This window comes from Rana temporaria, chromosome 3, assembly GCF_905171775.1.
Source record: "Rana temporaria chromosome 3, aRanTem1.1, whole genome shotgun sequence".
NCBI lineage: Eukaryota > Metazoa > Chordata > Amphibia > Anura > Ranidae > Rana > Rana temporaria.
This window is the reverse complement of record NC_053491.1, coordinates 386,384,726-386,408,088: the sequence shown is the minus strand read 5'-3', so window position 1 is coordinate 386,408,088 and position 23,363 is coordinate 386,384,726. Positions and strand designations below refer to the sequence as shown.

The 23,363-nt window shown below is 41.5% G+C and overlaps 1 protein-coding gene across 1 annotated transcript in view; it reads right to left on the bottom strand.

The window, feature by feature from the left end:
• Positions 1-23,363, bottom strand: part of LOC120932895 — a 60,034-nt gene that overhangs the window by 15,873 nt on the left and 20,798 nt on the right. Inside the window, exons 6-8 of the mRNA XM_040345724.1 lie at positions 11,116-11,341; positions 6,131-6,624; positions 2,545-2,638 (exon numbers count right to left, since the gene is read on the bottom strand). Coding sequence (XP_040201658.1) covers positions 2,545-2,638; positions 6,131-6,624; positions 11,116-11,341 — 814 coding nt within the window. The remainder of the gene's footprint in view (positions 1-2,544; positions 2,639-6,130; positions 6,625-11,115; positions 11,342-23,363) is intronic.

The window sequence follows — 23,363 nt, the reverse complement described above, 5'->3', positions numbered from 1 at the left end:
CGAAAAAAAAAAAAAAATCACATGAACTATTACCAGCCTTTGCTCAATAGTTTGTTAAAACACCGTTGGCACCAATTACAGCCTCAAGTTTTTTTGAGTATGATGCTAGAAGCTATTTTTCACATTCTTCTTTGCAGGACCTCTCAAGCTCCATCAGATTGGATGGGGAGCGTCAGTGCACAGCCATATTCAGATCTCTCCAAAGATGTTCAATCATGTTCAAGTCCGGGTTCAAGTCTGTGCTCTGGCTGGGCCACTCAAGGACATTCACAGAGTTGTCCTGTAGCCACTACTTTGTTATCTTTTCTGTGTCCTTTAGGGTCGTTGTCCTGTTGGAAGATGAACTCCTGTCCCCATCTGAAGTCCTGAGCAGGTTTTGATCAAGGATGTCTCTGTACATTGCTGCATTTATCTTTCACTCGATCCCGACTAGTCTCCGGCCCCGTACACACGACCGAGTTTCTCGGCAGAATTCAGCCAGAATTGGAGCTGAATTCTGCCGAGAAACCCGGGCGGGTGTACACTTTTGGCCGAGGAAGCCGACGAGGATCTCGGCGAGGAAATATAGAACATGTTCTCTATTTCCTCGTTGTTCAATGGGAAATTTCGGCTCGCCGAGATCCTCGGCGGCGTCACAAGGAACTCGACGAGCAAAACGATGTGTTATGCCCGTCGAGTTCCTCGGACGTGTGTACGAGGCCTCCCGGTTCCTATTACTGAAAAACATCCCCATAGCATGATGCTGCCACCACCATGCTTCACTGTAGGGATGGTATTGGACAGTTGATGAGCGGTGCCTGGTTTCCTCCAGGCATGACGCTTGCCATTCAGGCCAAAGAGTTCAATCTCTGTTTTATCAGACCAGAGAATTTTGTTTTTCATGGTCAGAGTCCTTTGGGTGCCTTTTGGCAAACTCCAGGCGGGCTGTCATGTGCCTTTTACTTAGAAGTGGCTTCCATCTGGCCACTCAACCATACAGACCTGATTGGTGGAATGCTGCAGAGATAGTTGTTCTTCTGGAAGGTTCTCCTCTCTCCACAGAGAAATGCTGGTGCTCTATCAGTGACCATCGGGTTCTTGGTCACCTCCCTGACTAAGGCCCTTCTCCCCCGATCACTCAGTTTGGCCCGGCAGCCCGCTCTAAAAAGAGTCCTGGTGGTTCCAAACTTCTTCTATTTATGAATGATGGAGGCCCCTGTGCTCATTGGGACTTTCAATGCTGCAGAACATTTTCTGTACCCTTCCCCAGATCTGTGCCTCGATACAATCCTGTCTCGGAGGTCTACAGACAATTCCTTGGACTTCATGGCTTGGTTTGTGCTCTGACATGCACTGTTAACTGTGGTAACTAATATAGACAGGTGTGTGTCTTTCCAAATCATGTCCAATCAACTAAATTTGCCACAGGTGGACTCCAATTAAGTTGGAAAAACATCTCAAGGATGATCAGTGAAAACAGGATGCACCTGAGCTCAATTTTGAGTATTATGGCAAAGGCTGTGATACTTATGTACATGTGATTTTTTTTTAGTCTTTATTTTTATAAATTTGCAAAGATTTCAAACAAACTTCTTTCACATTGTCATTATGAGGCATTGGGGCAGATCCACAAAGAGAGTACGCCGGCGTATCTAGTGATACGCCGGCGTACTTTCAAATTTCCCGCATCGTATCTTTGTTTTGAATCCTGGGTTAGATCCGACAGGCTTACGTCTTCGTACGCCTTCGGATCTTAGATGCAATTCTTCGGGGACCGCTGGGTGGCGTTCCCGTCGTATTCCGCGTCGAGTATGCAAATTAGCTATTTCCGACGATCCACGAAAGTACGAGCGGCCGTCGCATTCTTTTACGTCGTTTCCGTTTGGCTTTTTTCGGCGTATAGTTAAAGCTGCTATTTGGTGGCGTACGCAATGTTAAGTATGGCCGTCGTTCCCGCGTCGAATTTGAAAATATTTTATTTTGTTTGCGTAAGTCGTCCTTGAATGGGACTGGACGTAATTTACGTCCACGTCAAAACAATGAGGTCCTTGCGACGTCATTTAGCGCAATGCACGGCGGGAAATTTAGGGACGGCGCATGCGCAGTTCGTTCGGCGCGGGGACGCGCTTCATTTAAATGAAACACGCCCCCTACTCGCCGATTTGAATTATGCGCCATTACGCCGCGAGAGATACACTGGGCTTACAGATGGCCACCACGCCCGGAGGCAGTGCAGAGGCGGGGCAGCTAAAATCTCGGGATTTTCACATCAAAAGCATGTCGGTTTCGGACATTTCAGGGACAGACCTAAAAAAAACATAGATTTTTACATACTGTCCCTGGTTTTACTGAGCCTGGCAACCCTGATGGGGCCCCCTAGTGACATGGGGCCCTCGGGCCGTGCCCCAGTGACTCAATGGTCAGTCGGCCCCTGTTTGCAACCAATTGTGTCACTAATATGATTGATAAATATCTCCCATTATGCTTTCCAGTTAAGGCAATTAAATTAAGGTACCTTTACATATGCACAATCTATTGATGGAAACATATGAAACACATAATTACCATCTGTTTTTTGCAAGTCATATTTGATTGGACTGATGCTTGATCGTAATATTCCTTCTGTCTGTGTGTCTCTGTTAACCACAACATGTTTCTTCTGTAAACAAAAAGGTACTGTCTCAACATTCTCATCTATCCATGTCATAGTAGAATTAGTAACAGTTAGTCACAATCACTTGTTCTGTAATGTTCAAGATGTTTCCCTGCTTATCCAAGTCGCTTCTTCAGATAAAGTGAGTGATGGGAACATAATGTATTGCCCCTATGAGAACTCCAAAATGACAAGGTTGGCCTCATGCAAAATTCCAATCAGATCACCCATGGAGACAGGGGCTGCAGGGAAGATCCAGCACACAAGTACCTTGGTGCAGGAACTTGTGAATGTTAGGCCTCGTACACACGACCGTTTTCCTCGACAGAATCCATCAAGAAACTTTGTGGCAGAGCTTTTTTGCCGAGGAAAACGGTCGTGTGTATGTTTTTCATCGAGGAAACTGTCGATGATTTCGACGAGAAAAAAAAAGAGAACAAGTTCTCTTGTTCCTCGACGGGAGTCTCAATTTCCTCGTCGTGTTCCTCGTCGCGCTGGTTTTCGACGAGAAACACATTCGTGTGTATGCTAAGAAACCCGCGCATGCTCAGAATAAAGTATGAGACGGGAGCGCACCTTCGGTAAAAGTAGCGTTTGTAATGGAGATAGCACATTTGTCACGCTGTAACAGTCTGAAAAGTGCAAATTGTCTCTTACCAAACTTTTACTTAACACGCCGTAACATGAGATTAGCAAAAGCAGCCCCAAGGGTTGTGCCAGTGGAATCGAACTTCCCCTGCTGTCGTACGTGTTGTACGTCACTGCGTTTGAGAACATTGAGGATGCACAGATCTCAATCACAGTCAGGTCCCAGACAAGGGTCAGGAACAGATGAGCAGTGAAGCAACAAATTCTTAGCAGATTCAAAACTGCAAAAACACAGAGGTCAGCATAAGCAGACAGCAAGGTACAGAATAGAGAAGCAGAATCTTGATCAGGTGCATGGAGGCTGAGGTTGGTACCAAAAATAGCTGTCAAACATAGGCAGACAAGTGACGTCCAAAGGGCAGGTCAGATAGATGCCTGGTCAGTAACGAAGGTCAAGTACAAGTGCAGAATTGCAAATCACAAGCCACAGAAATACAGTTAAGAACCATTTAGCACCAGCAGAACTTTAAATAGCATGCTTGGCAATAATTACTCTGCTGGAGGTGCATGCATTTCTACGCACACACACACACTGAGAGACACAAATATAAACATGCGTACATTTTTGGCCTTCTACGTTTCCGTGCTCAAAAGCAATTATATGTACTTGTGAATGTGCTTGTGCTAATGACTGAGGCTGGATTTACACCTATGCAGTTTTAGTGCATTTTGCAGATTTGCACTACAGTCCATTTAACATGGTTTCCTATGGAACACGTTCTGTAATGCAAATCTGCAAAATGCAAAAAGCACTAAAACTGCATAGGTGTGAATCAAGCCTAAGGGGGTCCTGATATCTTCATAGATTACTCTTAATCCAGTCACCATTAACCCCATTGAGCTAAGAACAATTCACACTCTAAGGCCTCGTACACACGACCGAGGAACTCATCATAAATGAAACATTGTTTTCCTCGACGAGTTCCTTGTTAGGCTTGTCGAGAAACTTGACAAGCTTTCTTTGCGTACACACTGTCAAGACCAAATCTCGTCGTTCTCAAACGCGGTGACGTACAACACATACGACGGCAGGGGAAGTTCGATTTCACTGGCACAACCCTTGGGGCTGCTTTTGCTAATCTCATGTTACTGCGTGTTAAGTAAAAGTTTGGTAGGAGACGATTTGCACTTTTCAGTCTGTTACAGCATGACGAATGTGTTATCTCCATTACAAACGCTACTTTTACCGAAGGTGCGCTCCCGTCTCATACTTTATTCTGAGCATGCGCGGGTCTCTTAGCATACACACGATCGCGTTTCTCGTCGTAAACCAGCCCGACGAGAAACACGACGAGGAAATTGAGACTCCCGACGAGGAAAAAGAAAACATACACACGACCGTTTTCCCCGACAAAAAAGCTCTGCCACCAAGTTTCTTGATGGATTCTGTCGAGGAAAACGGTCGTGTGTACGAGGCCTCAGTCATGTAATTCAAACAATGAACACATGTTGCAGACTTCCATGCTTCGTGAGATGGGATTATGTAAAACAATCTTGTTCATGGACAATCATCACATTTAACATTACAGAAAAAGTCCAGCTGAATGTGGCTTACTACTACTAGGAAAAAATAGGCAATATTTTTTCATAAAAGGAATTTCATGGTATTCATTTTAGGACTTTTTTTATTTCGAAATGGAGATGAGGAGTGGGACGAGGGTTTGTGTACAAATCAGGAGAGCCGTCTAAAATGTCAACACTGCACCTCTGACAACAATCTGTATCTGTAATCTAGAGCAGGAAGTGTGTTACTGGAAGGATTTCCAGGTGAAATTAAAGAGAGAAGAAACCTAATGACCCGTACACACGATCCGAATATCGGACGAAAACTGCCATCCGAGAAAGAATCGTATGATTTTCGGATCATGTGTACACTACATTCGAGAGCCGATCACGACAGTTCATCCGATTTTATTCGATCGGACAAGCACGAAAATTTTCCTTGTACAATACCAGATCAGTCAGTATAGTTGTCGTCCGAAAATACAATACAAATACATTACAACACAACATCACTTCCGATTTTTTTTTTCTGTCGTACGATAATTTTCGTGACTTTAGTAACCTATTCAATTTCTACTTGTGACTATTAAGCGAAAAAAGTCGTACGATCTGTCATACGATATTTGGATCGTGTGTACGGGCCATAAAAGAGAACAAATGCAGCCACCACATCCAAGAACTGATATGTTACATTTTTGTTTTTAGGTTTAGATACACTTTAATCATCAGTAATTGCTATTCACAGGATTCCCAACAATTCTGTACGCCAGTTGTCTCCACAGGAAATATTAACAGCAACACGGTGAGGGGGGAGAACACCTGTTTTACTTGATGAAAATGACATGGACATTTGTCTTATGCGGCGTACAGACGGTCATTTTTTGTGATAAAAAAAAACGTCGTTTTTGAGAACGTCATTTAAAATGACCGTGTGTGGGGAAAACGTCGTTTTATGTCTTCTGAAAAACGACAAAAAAAAAATTCGAACATGCTTGAATTTTTTGTGTCGTTTTTCAAAACGTCGTTTTTTGTGTCAATTAAAATGATAGTGTGTGGGCAAAACGACGTTTAAAACTACGTTTTTAAACCCGCGCATGCTCAGAAGCAAGTTATGAAGCTAGCTTCAATGGAAAAGAGTGCTGAACGTAACCGCGCTTTGCTAGAGCCTTTTGAAAAAACGATGGTGTGTAGGCAATGTCGTTTTTGAAAATGAAGTTTCAAAAACGTCGTTTTAATTTAATGATTTAAAACGTCGTTTTTTTTCATCACAAAAAACGACCGTCTATACGCGGCATAAAGCAAAGAACATCTGAGCTTACATCCTCTGTAATATATGTAATTACTCACCTGCTTCTGTTGCTGGGATCCCTCCCTTTCTAGTGGGACTCTACTCTGAGGTCTCACCCTCTCTTTGCTGTGGACAGTCTTTGGAGAAGCATCTTGTTTAAGGTCCTTCTTCTTTCCCACTTTTTTGGCCAATTTCTCCTTTGGTAAAGTGATATTGTTGATGTGATTCAAGGAGTTTCTCAGAGCCGCCCACAGCTCCTCCGGTACATGGCACCTCTGGCAAACATCAGAGTCAGAAACGCAATACAAACAGTTATTGGAGCTGGGTGTAAGAATTGATTCTTCAGCTTGACACTGGGGATGTTTATAACCAGTCCCTATAAAAGGGAACCCGGGGCAAGACTCCATCAGCTTCTTCCGGGCTTCTGGCGGGATGTGGAGCTCCAGAGTAATGCGGTCACTTAAATCCTGTGAGATCCAGATGGAGAGGCCTGCAGGAACTTGTTTGGTCTTTCCATTCCAGAATGCTACGAGAACTCCATTACTATCAAAAGCTAGAGAGTATTAGAGGTGTTATTTTTATTAGGTCATTTATTTAAATAGACTTTATTATTAAAGTGCAACTAAAGTTCTGTAAAAAAAAAAAAAAAAAAAAAAATAACACTACGAGAGGTGGTAATGTAAACAAAAACGTACCCAAGCTCTACCGCATGATTGTAGAATGATGAGCTGAATAACGGTTGTCGGACTTGTGTCCCATATGTAGTGCGTTTTGTATGTCTAGGTCCAAAGGAGATCGAAGATTTGCAGTCCAGGGACCTCGCCTGTGGAATGCACTACCAACCACCATCCGACTGGAGTCGGACCACTTGGCCTTCAGGAGAAAGATTAAAACCCATCTCTTCTGAGGTCAAGGGGTTCCTTACCCATGAAATGGATACAGCGCCCAGAGGCGATTCAGTTTGCATGTGTTGCGCTTTACAAGTCTCTCTCTCTCTCTCTCTATGTATGTATGTATATGTATATATGTGTGTTTATATATATATATATGTATGTGTGTGTGTGTGTATGGATATATGTGTATGTATTTTACATATGGTGTTATTTGTAGGCATTCTAGGACAAGTCAGTTGTACAGGCCACATTGGCACCTGTTGATATAGATCAGTGGTCTCCAAACTGCGTGCCGAGGGCCGGATGTGGCCCTCTGCTTGCCTTTTTCTGGCCCTTTGGGCACTATTCCTCCCACTGATACAAGACACTATTCTGCCACCAACAATGGGGAATCATTTCTCCCACTGACACCAAAAATTGGGTACTATTCCTCCCTATGATACCAAGGACTGGGCACTGTTCCTGCCCCTAATACCAAATGTGGCAATGCTTACTCCCACTGATGCCAGGAAAATTTCCACTCCCCCTGGCCATAGTCCGGCCCTCCTAGAGTCTGAAGGACAATAAACTGTCCCTTTGTTTAGAATGTTTGGAGACCCCTGATCTAGATACACATATCAAAGGGGACTTGTTGGTGTTAATATGCAAGAATACAAATTAGGGATGTAGGCATTCTAGGACAAGTCCAGTTTACACATCAAAGGGTTGTGCAGGCCACATTAGTATCTGTTTACAATCTAATTACACATATCAAAAAGGACTTGTTGATCAAAGAGGGAAGTGGCCAAACAATATTTACTCCACATATCAAAGGTGACAGATAATGACTCTGTGCTATGTTAAGGTTAATATGCAAGAATGCAAATTAGGGCAGTTGATGACTGCAGATTTTTCTGTCTGGGGGTCATTATCTATCACTCTGAAAGACAGAGTGTAGATCAAAGAGCTAATGAAGACGGCCATTCAAATTGCTCAGCCATTCAGTGTATAGGCAATATAATCTGGAGTTCAGTCTTGTCTTACTTCATGATTATGGCACAGATCTAGAGAACATGGGACTCTAAAAGCTACTATTCTGAGTTATATTTATTCTATTGGATTTGTGTCATCTGTTGCAAGTATTGGACATTGTTCTGTGTTGGAAGTTAAATAAAGTGCTCTCTCTGGAAGAATCGGGTGGTTGTTGCGGAACATAACTTATATCATCATTATAATAACTAAATATTAATTATCTACGGACTATACTTTACTACACCATGAAACATCAAAATAGTAAAAAATGCTGGCAACTCGAGTTGCCGGAATATTTTGCTACTAGGAGAGGTGGTAGAATTTTTCAGCAGAAGGACAAGCAAAAGTCTCTTTTACCCCAGTTGCTGGTAATATTTAGAGCTGAGTGCTAAGGACAATGTGCCAGTGAAGCATGAAGCACTAACATGTTCTTGGACTCATATTAGGAGTTTTGTGTGCCATAATGTTTAATTAAGCTCTGCACTCTCAAATACTATGGCAACAGCTCATCCACACCAATGAGTGTTTAGTTATGTTTTAGAGTGTATGCCAAGCAAAGACTTTATTTCCTAGGTTTGGATAGAGTGTGGAGGGGTTAGAACCACCGTTGATTTTTTACTGCTACCCAGGAATTTGTTTAGAGATTAAAGTAAAAAAATAAATATATACATATTTCTTGTTTCAACTACAAATAGTTTCCAAGCTGGTCTTTTTGACTTCACCACAGATCTGAAGATGTTCTGATCATTCCCAACCTCATTCCATGCACGACTACAAGATATTTCTCCAGAAAAACGCATTTCCTAGAATTCTCTTCCTCATCCTATTAGAAAGGTATTTGACCTAAAGCAAGGGTGCCCAACCTTTTGAAGGCCGAGGGCCACTTAAGCGACTTAGTAACCAATCACAGGCCACAATGAGTGGAGTGGGCAGATAACAGGTCTGTGTCCACTTTGCATATGTTTTTTTAGCAGATCGGATTGGAGGTAGGCAGGGTGTAAATGGACAAAAAGTCTTACATCTTCCGCTCCATAGAGGTAAATGGAGGGTCCGATTGGGTTGGACCGTTCGTGTGAAAGGGGCCTAAGGCTGCTTTTACACTGAATTCCTGCAGTTTACCCACACCGTGAGTGCGGTGCAGTGTACCTGCGGTTTTCCCGCCAGTTAGCTGCATTTTGCTATAGACGTCTATTATATCCTGCAGGTATGGTGCACTTTCTGAAAAGCCACTTGCTTCCTTTACTGCCGGCTTCATTCACAACACTGATGCTCTGAGATGGCAGGTCAGCAACCTGCAATCTGGGCTTGCCAACCAGCCATCCAAGAGCAGGAGGTCGTGGGCCACATTGGAGGGCTCCGCGGGCCACATGTGGCCCCCGGGCCACTGGTTGGGCACCCCTGACCTAAAGTAAACCTGTGCTTTACCTAGGTCCTAGAAGGACAAAGCAACAGATTCACTTTATTTTAACCCCACAGCTGAATATACAGTATTTACCTTATCTTTGCCAAACGCTACTCAGTTTACCCAGTGAAGTGAAATGAGAAACTTGGGTTTAGGAAGTTAGTATAATAATATAAAAAAGAGGAAGCAACTGCGCTAAGTGGATAAATATAAATTGATAAGCAGCAATTATTATGTCAAACCAACACAAAAAATACAGAAAAAAAGAAGATAACTGCGCTAAACCAGAAATGCACACATAAATGTACAGATCTTGTGATAATATAAAAATACAATGGACATGTGGCCAAGTGTATATCAAAAGTGCAGGCCACAAAACGATGGCCTATTAGTAATTAAGTGACTATATACTAAACGATTGAGCTCCAGAGCCCTGGATGCCCAAATATATAAGTGAAATTATAAACAATATATAAAAAAATAACCGTAACAGTGTGTCAAAGTTATCGATCTATCACCAATTTTGCAGTAAGTGATATTGCACACTAAATGGAAATTGTGACATAAACAATTTAATTTTGTGAATAGTCCAAAAGGAAGTCCGTAATAGGCTGTTGGAAACACCCGTGCAGATTTATAACCATGCGATTATCCGTGGAATAAATTATCCAAAAGTGAATCCACCACCAGTGATCGTAAGCCGCTTACCAGATTAAAAGGTCCCTATGGACCAAGCCCAGCATATAGAAGTGATTCTTTCACGAAACGCGTCGGGTGGAGCGAGCGGCATTCCTGTGTCATCCCCTCTCAACTGTCTACTCTCTACGAGCAGTCCTGTTGCCTGTCAGCGTCCGGCCGGAGCTGCATGGCAGAAACGTTTTTTTGAATCTTCTGAAATGTGAGTGAAATATCTGCTGCATATATTTTAATAAAGTCACATGTGGTTTTATGCTATGGAAGCATTTCCTTTTCTCTTTATTTGGCTTATGTGAATATCATTGTGGAGTCTGCCTGCATCTGGATACCAACATCGCTTTATTGAGGAGCTATATGCTGGGCTTGGTCCATAGGGACCTTTTAATCTGGTAAGCGGCTTACGATCACTGGTGGTGGATTCACTTTTGGATAATTTATTCCACGGATAATCGCATGGTTATAAATCTGCACGGGTGTTTCCAACAGCCTATTACGGACTTCCTTTTGGACTATTCACAAAATTAAATTGTTTATGTCACAATTTCCGTTTAGTGTGCAATATCACTTACTGCAAAATTGGTGATAGATCGATAACTTTGACACACTGTTACGGTTATTTTTTTATATATTGTTTATAATTTCACTTATATATTTGGGCATCCAGGGCTCTGGAGCTCAATCGTTTAGTATATAGTATAATAATATACTGTACTATTACCTATATTAATATAATAGTATAGTAAAAAAATATTGCCGAGCACTATTCACATTATCTATGCACCAGTGCTGTTGCTGGCATTCTTCCTTCATCCAGCATTCAGTCAACTTCTTGTGAGACTTTTTGGTCTCATCTATACATCTCCACACAAAATGTACAATTTTTTTACTACAAATTTTACTATTTTACTACCAAAAAGGTTATGCTGTACTAAACGTTTTATCCAATCTTTATATCACTTCCTTTTTCTTTTGTTTGTTTTTTTAGAGGGCCCTTCTTAACAAAGACTTGTGAAAAAATTTAAATACAAAAGCAAAACAATACCCAAGCCTCTTTCTCGGTTCTCCGCTCCTCTTAAAATGGTTCCAGGTCCATACTGCTCCATGCTGGTATTTAGTGGAGCCAACACATGATCTCCAGGAATTAAAGGCCTCCATCTTGCATCTTCATAATGGATGATGTCACAGATCGGTGTCTCCTGCATACGGAACTGAGCTTTTCCCTTAAAAACACATTTTTCAAACTCCACAAGAAAACGGTCCGGAGAGCCCTGATTGGTAAAAGAAGACAAAGAGACAGAAGATTAGGTTCTATAGTTAAGCAAGGAAGATGAAGAAGTTCTGAGATCACTTACAGGGCTGGACTGGGCCAGAAATTTGGCCCTGGACTTCATCCAGACCGGCCCACTTTAATTTTAAGTGCCCCCCTTGAATCAGAGTCCCCCTTACATCAGTGTCCCCCCCATCAGAGCCCCCCTTGTATCAGAGTATCCCCCATCAGAGTCTTCCTTGCATCAGAGTGTCCCCCATCAGAGTTTTTCTTGCATCAGAGTGTCCCCCATCACTAGTCCCCCTTGCATCAGAGTGTGCCCCCTTGCATTAGTGTTCCCCTTCAGTGTCCCCCCTTGCATCAGAGAGTCCCCCTTACATCAGAGTGCCCCCCTTGCATCAGAGTGTCCCCCCCTTGCATCACAGTGTCCCCCCTTGCACCAGAGAGCCCCCTTTGCATTAGAGTGTCCCCCCTTACATTAGAGTGTCCCCCTTACATTAGAGTGTCCCCCCTTACATTAGAGTGTCCCCCCTTACATTAGAGTGTCCCCCCTTACATTAGAGTGTCCCCCCTTACATCAGAGTGCTCCTTTTGCATCAGAGTGTCTCCCCTTGCACCAGAGAGCCCCCTTTGCTTTAGAGTGGTCCCCCCTTACATCAGAGTGTTCCCCCTTGCACCAGAGAGCCCCCTTTGCTTTAGAGTGTCCCCCCTTACATCAGTGTCCCCCCTTGTACCAGAGAGCCCCCTTTGACTGTTCTGCCTAGTAACAAGACAGTGATCCACTGCTCCCTGTGATCGGGAGCAGTGATCAGTGTTGTGTCACTGGTAGCCCATCCCCCACACAGTTAGAATCACTCCCTAGGACACACTTGACCCCTTCCCTGCCAGTGTAATTTACACAGTAATCATTGCATTTTTATAGCATTGATAGCTGTATAAATGACAGTGGTCTCAAAATAGTGTCAAAAGTGTCCGACATAATGTCGCAGTCACAATAAAAAAAAAAATCGCTGATCGCCGCCATTACTAGTAAAGAAATAATAATATTATTAATAAAAATGCCATACAACTATCCCCTATTTTGCAGACGCTATAACTTTTGCGCAAAAATCAATATACGCTTATTGCATAATTTTTTTTTACCAAAAATATGTAGAAAAATACATAATCGGCCTAAACATTTTTTTGGGATATTGTTTTATAGCAAAAAGTTCAACATTTTGTGTTTTTTCCTAAATTAAATTTTTTTGTTTATAGAGCAAAAAATTAAAAACTGCAGAGGTGATCAAATACCACAAAAAGAAAGCTCTATTTGTGGGGGGGAAAAATGACATAAATTTTGTTTGGGTAACACATCGCACAACCGCGCAATTGTCAGTTAGAGCAATGCAGTGCAGTATCGCAAAAAATGGCCTGGTCATTAGGGGGAAAATCCTTCCAGGGCTAAACTGGTTAACGAGTACAAGATTGTTAAAATACCCAGTATTGGTGCATCCCTGACCGGCAGTGTACACTTTCCAAGGGTAGTTTTTAGATGTTATATTTTCTTGGGCAACAAAAAGGAACTGATTCAAAATTTAGAAGGAGGGGTCACAGAGATTTAGTGATGCTGTTAGCACAATAGTGATAGTAAGCAGTGTTACTTTCAGCTGTTTATATTGATCGTCTGATGAGATGCTCATTAACGGGCATTACAACGCAGAGAGAGAGAGGGGGGGGGGGAGACCGAGGGGGGAGGAGACAGAGAGGGGGGAGAAGATACAGAGAGAGATACAGAGAGAGAGAGAGAGAGAGAGAGACACACACACACACACAGAGAGAGAGTCACACACAGAGAGAGAGACAGACACAGAGAGAGAGAGAGAGAGAGAGACATGGAGAGAGAGAGAGATACACAGAGAGAGAGAGAGACAGACAGACACTCTCATCCCAGACTTCAATTCTACAGAAGAGAAGAGGAAACTCCAATTTCTACTGGGAGAAGAGGAGCCAATGGCGAAGATAGCTGCCCAATATGTGACAGCGTGTCACAGACTGAGAGGGACATGAGAAACCGCGGACTTTCACAGACTTATGTCCATTCCCCTTTATATTACCCCCCTTCCCCTTTTCCTATGCAAACTCAACTGCTTTGGCAATGCTAACATGTATTTGGTCCTGCCAATAAAGCTTATTTGAATTTGAGACAGATAGAGAGACACACACACACAGAGAGACAGAGACACACAGAGAGAGACAGACAGACAGACACACAGAGAGAGAGAGACACAGAGAGAGAGAGAGACACAGAGAGAGACACACACAGAGAGAGAGACACACACACACACACAGAGACAGAGAGAGAGACACAAAGAGAGAGAGAGGTAAACAGAGAGGATATAATGTAAAAGATGATGGATAGAGAGGGAGGGAAAGGAGAGACCTTCATGGTGAAAACGTCTGCTCCGCTTGCATCCTCCTATTCACTTCATGTTCCCGCCCTCTATTTCCTGCTTCCTGGTCACATGTTTCCTGTGACATCACTAGGTGAATCTGGATGGTAGGTAACTAGCCGCTGCCATGCAAAAATATGTGCAAAAATATGTTCCTCGCGCTTGTAGTGCTATTTATTGTAAATGTCACCCCCAAACGTGAGATGCCAATACAATAAATGTGGCAAAATGCGCGGTAAATAAAACAAACTGGAAAACGCCATGAGCTACTTTGCCACGCTTGTTGCGCATAGGGCAGCTGCTCTATGCTTGTTGGTCAAAAAAATAAATAAATGGGTGTTTGCATTCCAGGTGAATGTCAGAGGTGTGACCGGGGCCTTCATCATTTCACAAACGATGGCGTGCTTGGAGAGCAGAAATCAGCAATGTGCAAAAATGAAAAAAAAAAAATGTCCAACAGTGAAAGGGCTAAAATTACCCTCAAAATTACTATCTGAGCGCTCGCCCCTACACCCCCCCCCCCTCTGGCAGTGGCAGTTGCTCGGGTCTGCAAAAACGACATGCCTCCCCCATAGCCCCATGTGTAATATGCTGCACCCTCTTTTAGACTGATTCCCCACCATCCTCCGCACACTAGCTTTTTTCATTTACAATAGAGTAAGGGAGGGCTATAACCTCTGTCAGGTTTTCTTTGCCATCTGTGTCTCCATTTGGGGGATTTCCCTTCACTTCTTATCCCATAGCCAAAAAGGAAGTGAGAGAAATCCCTCAAAGTGCCATAATACCTGGGTGTCACCAGAACTAGTGTCCCCATTGGAAGATTTTCCCTCTCTTTCCTCTTCCGGTGACAACCAAAAACCTGGAATTTTCTTTCACTTTTGGTGAAAATGGTAAACATGAAAAACATAAAGCGACTCTCCCTAAAGGATGAGTAGACAGCAATAAAAACCTGACAGGGGTTCCAATCTCTCTCCACTCCATCCAACACTAACAATAAGAATGTTTTCCTTTATGTATAATTGAACATATGGGTGAGAAATGGGAAAAAATTATTTGTGTGTGTAGGGGGGAGGGGGTTCTTTGGTTTGACAGGTAACCACTTGCCACCCAGGCCAATTCTGACATTTCCCATAATTTTTTTACCCCCAAACATTACTTACCATGTCACAAAAATCCCCATAGGCAATGCTTCAATTTTTTTTTACTGGTTACATGTTTTGAGTTACAGATAACAGAGGAGATCTAGTGCTGGAATTATTGCTCTCGCTCCAACGTTCGCGGCAATACCCCACATGTGTGATTTAAACACCGTTTTCATATGTGGGCGGGACTTAAGTATGCGTTTGCTTCTGCAAGCACACAGGGACAGTGTCGCCTAAAAAAATATTTTTATTTTTAATTTTACTTTTAGGCTCCATGCACACTGAAGCTGATAAACTGCAGTTTATTGGCGTTTTGGCTTTTTTTTTTTAAAGCCCATAAACTGAACTCTATGTTAGCCTATGTGCCCATGCACACATGGGCGTTTTTTAGTGTTAATGAGCTTTGGAGTTTATTGGCTTTTTTCTGAACGCCCGAAATTTGCGTTCAAAGTGCCGTTTTTTGGCGGGAAAAAACGCTCAAAACGCTGAAAAACGCAGAAAAACTATCAAAAACGCCAGTGCCAGCGTTTTTTTTGCGTTTTTTAATCCATTGAAAAAAAAAAGCTACACTGAAAAACGCTGATTAACCACTTGCCGTCGCCGCACCGTCGAAATACGTCCACAAGGTGGCTCTGCTGGGCGAGAGCACGTAATATGACGTCCTCTCTCCCAGCCGCCACTCGGGGCGCGCGCTCGCCCCCGACTTCTGTGCGTGTGCCTGGCGGGCGCGATCGCCGCCGGGCACACGCGATCGCTCGGTACAGAGCGGGGAACGGGAGCTGTGTGTGTAAACACACAGCTCTCGTTCCTGTCAGCGGGGGAAATGCTGATCTTCGGTTCATACAATGTATGAACCGTGGATCAGTGTTTCCCCTAGTGAGGCCCCCCCCCCCCCCCCCCACAGTAAGAACACACCCAGGCATACTTAACCCCTTCCCCGCCCCCTAGTGTTAACCCCTTCACTTCCAGTGGCATTTTTATAGTAATCCAATGCATTTTTATAGCACTGATCGCTATAAAAATGCCAATGGTCCCAAAAATGTGTCAAAAGTGTCCGAAGTGTCCGCCATAATGTCGCAGTACCGAAAAAAAAAAACGCTGATCGCCGCCATTACTAGTAAAAAAAATATAATAAAAATGACATAAAACTACCCCCTATTTTGTAAACGCTATAACTTTTGCGCAAACCAATCAATAAACGCTTATTGCGATTTTTTTTTACGAAAAATATGTAGAAGAAAACGTATCGGCCTAAACTGAGGAAAAAAATTTTTTTTTTATATATTTTTGGGGGGTATTTATTACAGCAAAATGTAAAAAATATTCATTTTTTTCAAAATCGTCGCTCTATTTTTGTTTATAGCGCAAAAACTAAAAACCGCAGAGGTGATCAAATACCACCAAAAGAAAGCTCTATTTGTGGGAAAAAAAGGACGCCAATTTTGTTTGGGAGCCACGTCGCACGACCGCGCAATTGTCTGTTAAAGCGACAGAGTCCCGAATCGCAAAAAGTACTCTGGTCTTTGGGCAGCAATATGGTCCGGGGGGTAAGTGGTTAAAGCTATTGCAAAAACGCTAAACAACTTTGAAAGGCTCCCTGCAAAGCTACTGGCGTTTTTTTATAGCTTTTATCAGCTTCAGTGTGCTTACAGCCACTTTTCTGAGATTTTTTTGCAGCTTAAAAACGGCTCTCCGTGTTAGTCTATGGCCTTATGCCCACCATGACGTTTTTGAGCTGTAGATGGCTGAGCCGTTTTTAAGCTGCAAAAAAAAAAAACAGGACCAGTGTGTTCTGAAGCTCCAGCCTTAGAGCTGTAAAAATGCCAGACGTTTAAAAAATGCTCAAAACTGATCAAAACGCTGCGTTTTTGAGCTCCAGCTCAAAAAAAAATAAAAAATAAACATGGACAGGCGTTTTTAAGCTGTAAAAAAGGCTAAAAAAAGTGGTTGTAAAAACGTCCATGGAAATGAAGCCTTATTATTTTAGTTTGACACTTAAAAAAAAAAACATTTATCACTTTTTTTCCTATTACAAGGAAATTAAACATCCCTTGTAATAGGAATTTGGCATGACAGGTCCTCTTTACAGTGACATATGAGGTCAATATGCCGATATGATCATTTTTATGAAAAAGATGACATCTGAATGGTGCCTGTAGCTGCACCCATCATTCAGATATCCCCCACTCAAATCAAAGAATGTCATATGACGGCCGGCGGGAGGGAAGTGGTTAAAGGGTTAAAACCAATGAACAATATAGTTTGGTAGTGAAAGGGTTAAATCTCGTTCACAATAACCGTCACTTCAAGAAAAACATGTTATTACAGGAGGCATTTCCCTAATACATCTGTATATTGAGCCTACAGCTTGAATTCACAAAGCTCACAAAAAAAGGACGAGGCTCCTTTAAGAAATATCGTCAGTTATTTTTTTGACTGAGTCATCATGAGCCCTTTGTGATGTCATAGCAGGCCTGACCCAATATAAGGCTGAGCGGAGGTGAGGAATCAGTAGCTGAGTTGTTTGCTGTACAGTGAAGACGTGTTCTTCTCTCTGTCCAGTGTTCTCTTGCTGTTTGATTGGATTCGGATTTATTCGATTCAGTTTTATTGCGATTTCTCAGACTTAAAGCGTGTTTTATTATATCTTCATAATGAAACTATTTAAAAGTAAACAGATTGTTTCTCAAAATAATAACATTGAGAAACCAACCACAGGAAGCCCCGCTATGGAAGGAGCTATCAACCAACAGCAGCTTGTAGGTCCTACAAGCAAGAAGCCCACCAAAATGCGGAGGGCACGGCGATTTCTACGTCGCTGCTTCAGATCCGTTATCGGATGTTTTGATACCGGCAGTAAAGGCGATGGAATGCGCCACCACAATGAACCCGGCACTGGTAAGTTCTATAGATATTGATAAATACAAAACACTTTCATTGGATTTGTTCCCCCCCCCCCCATATGTACACATGTATAGGGATGGCCATAGACATTGCTGGTAAACACCATTATGAGGATTTTTTTTTTTTTTTTGCAAATCTTTTTATTGGATTTTATAATTTACAAATACAGTGCAATACAACAATTTCTATATTCGCATCCATATACAGTTACAATGAGCAGTGAGTTACTATACATATAGGAAAACTAAAATCCCAACAGTATCGGGAACAACAAACCGGGATGACATTGGAAAATTAAATAAACAAAAAAAAAAAAAAGGGGATTGGATAGTAAGGGGATGATAACAAATGATGCCTTCATAAAAGGTTTGAAGAGTAAAAACTAAATAATTGAGGAGATGATTCCCTGCAGAAGTAGATCACTATATTAAAACTTCTCCATTCAACTTAAGAGATCAATTGAATAGAGAGAAATGGATAAGGTAACTATTTAACATCAGTTGTTTAATAAAGTCCCAAATTCATTAGATTTCGCAAAATGCAACCAGCATGCCCATTTCCCGTAAAACTTGTTTGAGGTGTCAGAAGATTGATGGATTAAATCTTCCATATTTGCTATATGTTGGACTTTCCGTAGCCACTCAGGTATAGATGGGGGTGAGGGTTGTAACCATTTAGCAGGGATACATAGTTTGGCAGCATTGATGAGATGCAGGATTATTGTATCTTTGTAAACTGAATTTGGCAAGGATGAATGATGTAGTAAATATTGTGGGGCAGAATGGTCCGGAGTAAAAGTCGTGATTTTACATATTAGGTCATGTATCTTATCCCAGAAGGGTTTAATATCTCTACATTCCCACCATATATGGAGTAGCGTTCCTTCAGCAGACTTACAACGCCAGCACAAAGGGGATACGGTTGGATTGAATTTATTAACAATATGGGGGGTCCTGTACCACCTTGAGTATAACTTGTATCAATTTTCCTGGGTAAGTACATTTAAGGAACCCTTGTGTAACCTGCGAAAGACAGTTCCCCATTGATCTTTTGAAAGCGAGATATTTAGTTCTTTTTCCCACTTCAGATTCGTGTAGTCTGATTTTAAATCAAAATCAGAGAAAAACATAGCGTGTAATGTTGAAATTAGATGTTTCTGAGGAGATTTCCTAAAGCATAGGTTTTCAAATGGGGTTTTTGATCTGTGCCAGTTATAGCTTGAATTGGGTTTAGTCACGAAACTTGTAATAATGTCATAGTCGGGCCGGGACATGTTAGTATCCGGGTGGTCAGCGATGAATGTGTCATAGGAGATAATGGAACCTTGTTTGAAAAGCGTGTTGACTTTCAATAAGTCTGTTAAATGTGGATCAGCAAGTGCGGTATCATACATCTCCAGTTTTATTTCTGGGTTAAAGATTAAAGGGGTCATGGGGCCATATATAGAAGAAATGTTATATTTTTTGCAGAGGCATTTAAAAATACGCAGTGTATTACCAGTGACAGGATGAGAGTTGACCTTTCGAGTGATTTTAGCAGGATGAATCCATGGTAGGTGTGTTAAAGGTATATGGCATGTATGTGAGGAATTTTCGAGATTTACCCAGTCCTTAATATGACCATGTAAATGCCAATCTGAGATACGGGTCAAATGACAGGCCCAATAATATTTTTGCAAATCAGGTAATCCTATTCCACCCAATAGCTTAGGGATTATGAGTTTTTCCCACTGTATTCTAGGCTGCCTCTCGTTCCATATAAATTTCAGGCATAATCGCCTGAAATTCTTAAAAAACGTGCACGGAATCCTGACTGGTATTGTCTGCAACAGATACAAAAACCTCGGGAGCACGTTCATTTTTATAATGTCCGCTCTCCCGAACCATGAAAAAAAATTTGAACCCCATTTAAGGAGATCATTCTTGACGGTATTGAGTAGGGGTAAAAAGTTTTTGTTATACAAGTCTTTTACATCGGGTGTTAATTTAATTCCTAGATATGTCAAGCATTCCTCTTCCCATCGAAAAGGGAAGTTTTGTTTGCAAAGTGAGATTGTAGAAACAGGTAAAGATATATTCAGGGCAACAGACTTGGCGAAATTTATTTTCATATTAGAAATGTCGTGGAACATGGAAAGGTCCTTCAGCAAATTGGGGATCGTAATGATAGGGTTGGACAAAAACAAAAGGATGTCATCAGCAAAAGCCGCTAGCTTATATATCTTATCGTCAATAGCAATACCTTTAATATCCCTATTCGCTCTCAATTTACACAGGAATGGTTCTAATATCAATACAAAAATAATAGGCGACAGTGGACACCCCTGTCTCGTGCCATTCGACACAGAGAAAGCCTCCGACAGCCCGCCATTAACCTTAACTCTGGCCGTAGGGGATGAGTACAGAAAATGAATAAATTGAAGTAATTTTTCTTGTAATCCTATAGCCTTCAACGCTTCGTGCATGTAGTCCCAGGCTATTCTGTCGAAGGCTTTCTCTGCGTCCAGGGACAACAAGAAACCGGGTGATTTAGTGTTTCGTAGCCAATGCTGAATAAGTATTGCTTTCGTAGTATTATCCCTCGCCTCCCTGCCAGGCACGAATCCCACCTGGTCTAGAGAGATAAGGTCAGGAAGCAGGGGTAGTAAACGATTGGCAATGACTTTTGCATATAACTTTACATCTACATTGAGGAGCGAAATGGGCCTGTAGTTGGATACCAATGTTGTATCTTTATCATGTTTGGGGATTACAGTTATATGCGCCTCTAACAAATTCTTGTTTATATCTGGGGTAGCAGGAATGCAATTGAATGCTTTTAAGAAGTTGGGAATAATTATGTCCTGGAAAGTTTTGTAGTAATTTACAGTAATACCATCAGGCCCTGGGCATTTCCCCATATTAAGTTGTTTAAGAGCGGATAAAGTTTCAGGTAGATCTATAGGTTTTTCCAGTCCTTTGGCTACATCCATACTAATTGGTTTAGGACTATAGGATTTCAGAAAATCAGTAATTAGATCTATTCTACTAGGAGAATTTTTAGGAGGCGTTATGGAGGGTAGATTATATAGGTTCGAATAAAATTTTTGGAATTGGTCTGCTATATCAGTAGAATTGCTGTATGATCTCCCAGCAGAATCAGAGATGGAATAAATATCATTACGTATTTTCAGGGCTTTCGAATTAATAGTGTTAGCTAGTAGTTTACTGCTTTTGTTGCCAAATTCATAAAATACCTTTCGTGAGAAATTTAAATTGCGTTTTATTTTTTTTTCCAGCAACAAGAGCAGGTCTTCCCTGGCTATTAAAAGATCTGATAGAGTGTCTTTCGCTAGTGATTGCTTGTGTATTTTTTCCAGCCTATTGATCCGATCCGTAAGATCTTTAATGCAAGCTTGTCTCAGTTTATTCCTTCTAGCTGCCAGAGAAATCAATTCCCCCCTAATGACGCATTTGTGAGCTAACCACACATTCAGAGGGTGCACTTCAGGAGTATCGTTCTCAGTGAAGTAGTGGTTTATGTTTGAGTGTAGTAATTTGACATTATCAGCGTCATTAAGTAAAGAATTATCAAGTCTCCATATTGGTGGGAGAGCAGGTTTGTTTTTGAAAGATAAGGACATAGTTATTGGATTGTGGTCCGAGATGATCATCGGTTCTATTGTGGCATCCAGAAGGGCATCTAAGCCTTTTTGAGCAATCAAAAGATAGTCCAATCTGGAATATGAGTTATGGGGAGCCGAGAAAAATGTAAAATCCTTACTATTAGGATGCAGAGTGCGCCATGTATCGTGTAATGTCAATTTATGTAAGGATTTTTTAATCATCCCGAGAGCTCTGTATGAGATTCTTGAAGTACCAGATGAAGTGTCTAGTAGGGGGTTAAGGGCTAAATTAAAGTCCCCCCCAACAATGAGCATGCCGGTTGCAAAAGATTCAAGAGTCTCTAATGTTTTCAAAAAGAATGGGGCATGTGACTGGTTGGGCGCGTAAATATTTGCAATTGTGATAGGTACATTGAATAGAGAGCCCCTAAGAAATAAAAATCTGCCCTCACTGTCAACACTAGAGTCCAATAGTTTGAAAGGACAATGCTTAGAAATTAAAATAGAGACTCCTCCAGTTTTGGAGTTTGGGTTAGTAGCGTTAAACATAGTAGGGAACCTTTTATCCTTAAATGTTGGCATGTTATCCGTCTTAAAATGAGTCTCTTGGAGCAGTATAATGTCTGCTTTTGATCTATGAAGTAGTAACATTAATTTGGATCTTTTTTCGGGCACATTAAGGCCTTTCACATTTAGGGAATAAAATTTAACCTTCTGCACTAGGGTTGAAGAAATGTTATCCGATAGAGCCATCTTCTTAGATGTTCAAAGTTAATAAAGAATAAAGTACTATAGTGGGGAGAGTATTCAGATAGTCACTGAATGATAATATCCAAAAAAAAAAGAATAGGAGGGGGGGGGGGGAAAGAAACTTGGAGAAGCTCACCAATTGAGAATATTAAAAAAAATGTAAATATTATGAATATATAACAGGATAGGGTAACAGAAAACTAACAAGACACTACCCTTTAGGGAAGTGTAAATGAGAGAGATAAAGCAGACTCTTCCTGCCACAGACCCGGTTAAGGCGATGACAAGGAGTTCTGCTGTGTGGGAGTTGGAATGAATCTGGACCAAGACAGACCCTAGGAACGTCAAACTACCCTCCGCTACAGACCTGCACTGCAGCATACGTGCATTCATTAATAAAAAAAAATACTTTGAAAAGAAAGATAGAGAAATATACCGGGACAAATACTGTCCAGCCTAAACTTTTATGAATAAAGCATGACAGTATTCAGCAATGTTATGGCACAGTGAAACTAGCGATTAGATTTGTTACATTGTAAAGACTCAACCAGTAAATATAAACATGGAATGTAAGGAGCAGAAAAGAAACATTCTTGCCACAAAAATAACAAGCAGGAATTATTGAGTTGCATGTATATTCCAATAAGCATTACATAACATGCTCATATATAGTAACTTTAGAAAGACAAAATAAGAACGAGAGAGACTGATGTAACTTCACTATTTTCTAGGAACTTACTTCCAATATAGCTATAATAAATTAAGCTATCAGGATAATGTCAGCATAGACAATATAAATCAAAAATGTATCCTGTAGAGCTCAATACACTACGATTGGATGAATTTCCAATCAGGGTGTACAAAGCATGTCTTAAACTTGTAACAAAACATGCATCAGAACTTCAGAATGAATTTTTTTAAAAAAAAGTGGATAACATGAACTCAAAACATAGCGATATCTACCGTATTAATAAAAAGATAGACAAACATATCATGAAGGTAATATCATAATCGGCAAGTCTTCAGTATTCTCTTCTGGACTTTCTATTGCGCGTAGAGCCTGGTGAACGTAGATCGGAGTGTTGATCCCTAGAAGAAGCAGAAGTTTTGTCTGCAGATAATGAGCGACGTCTTCTGAATCTGGTTGAAACTGCTTCCATTGCTTCTTCAGGAGTATTTTCTTTCCTGTTG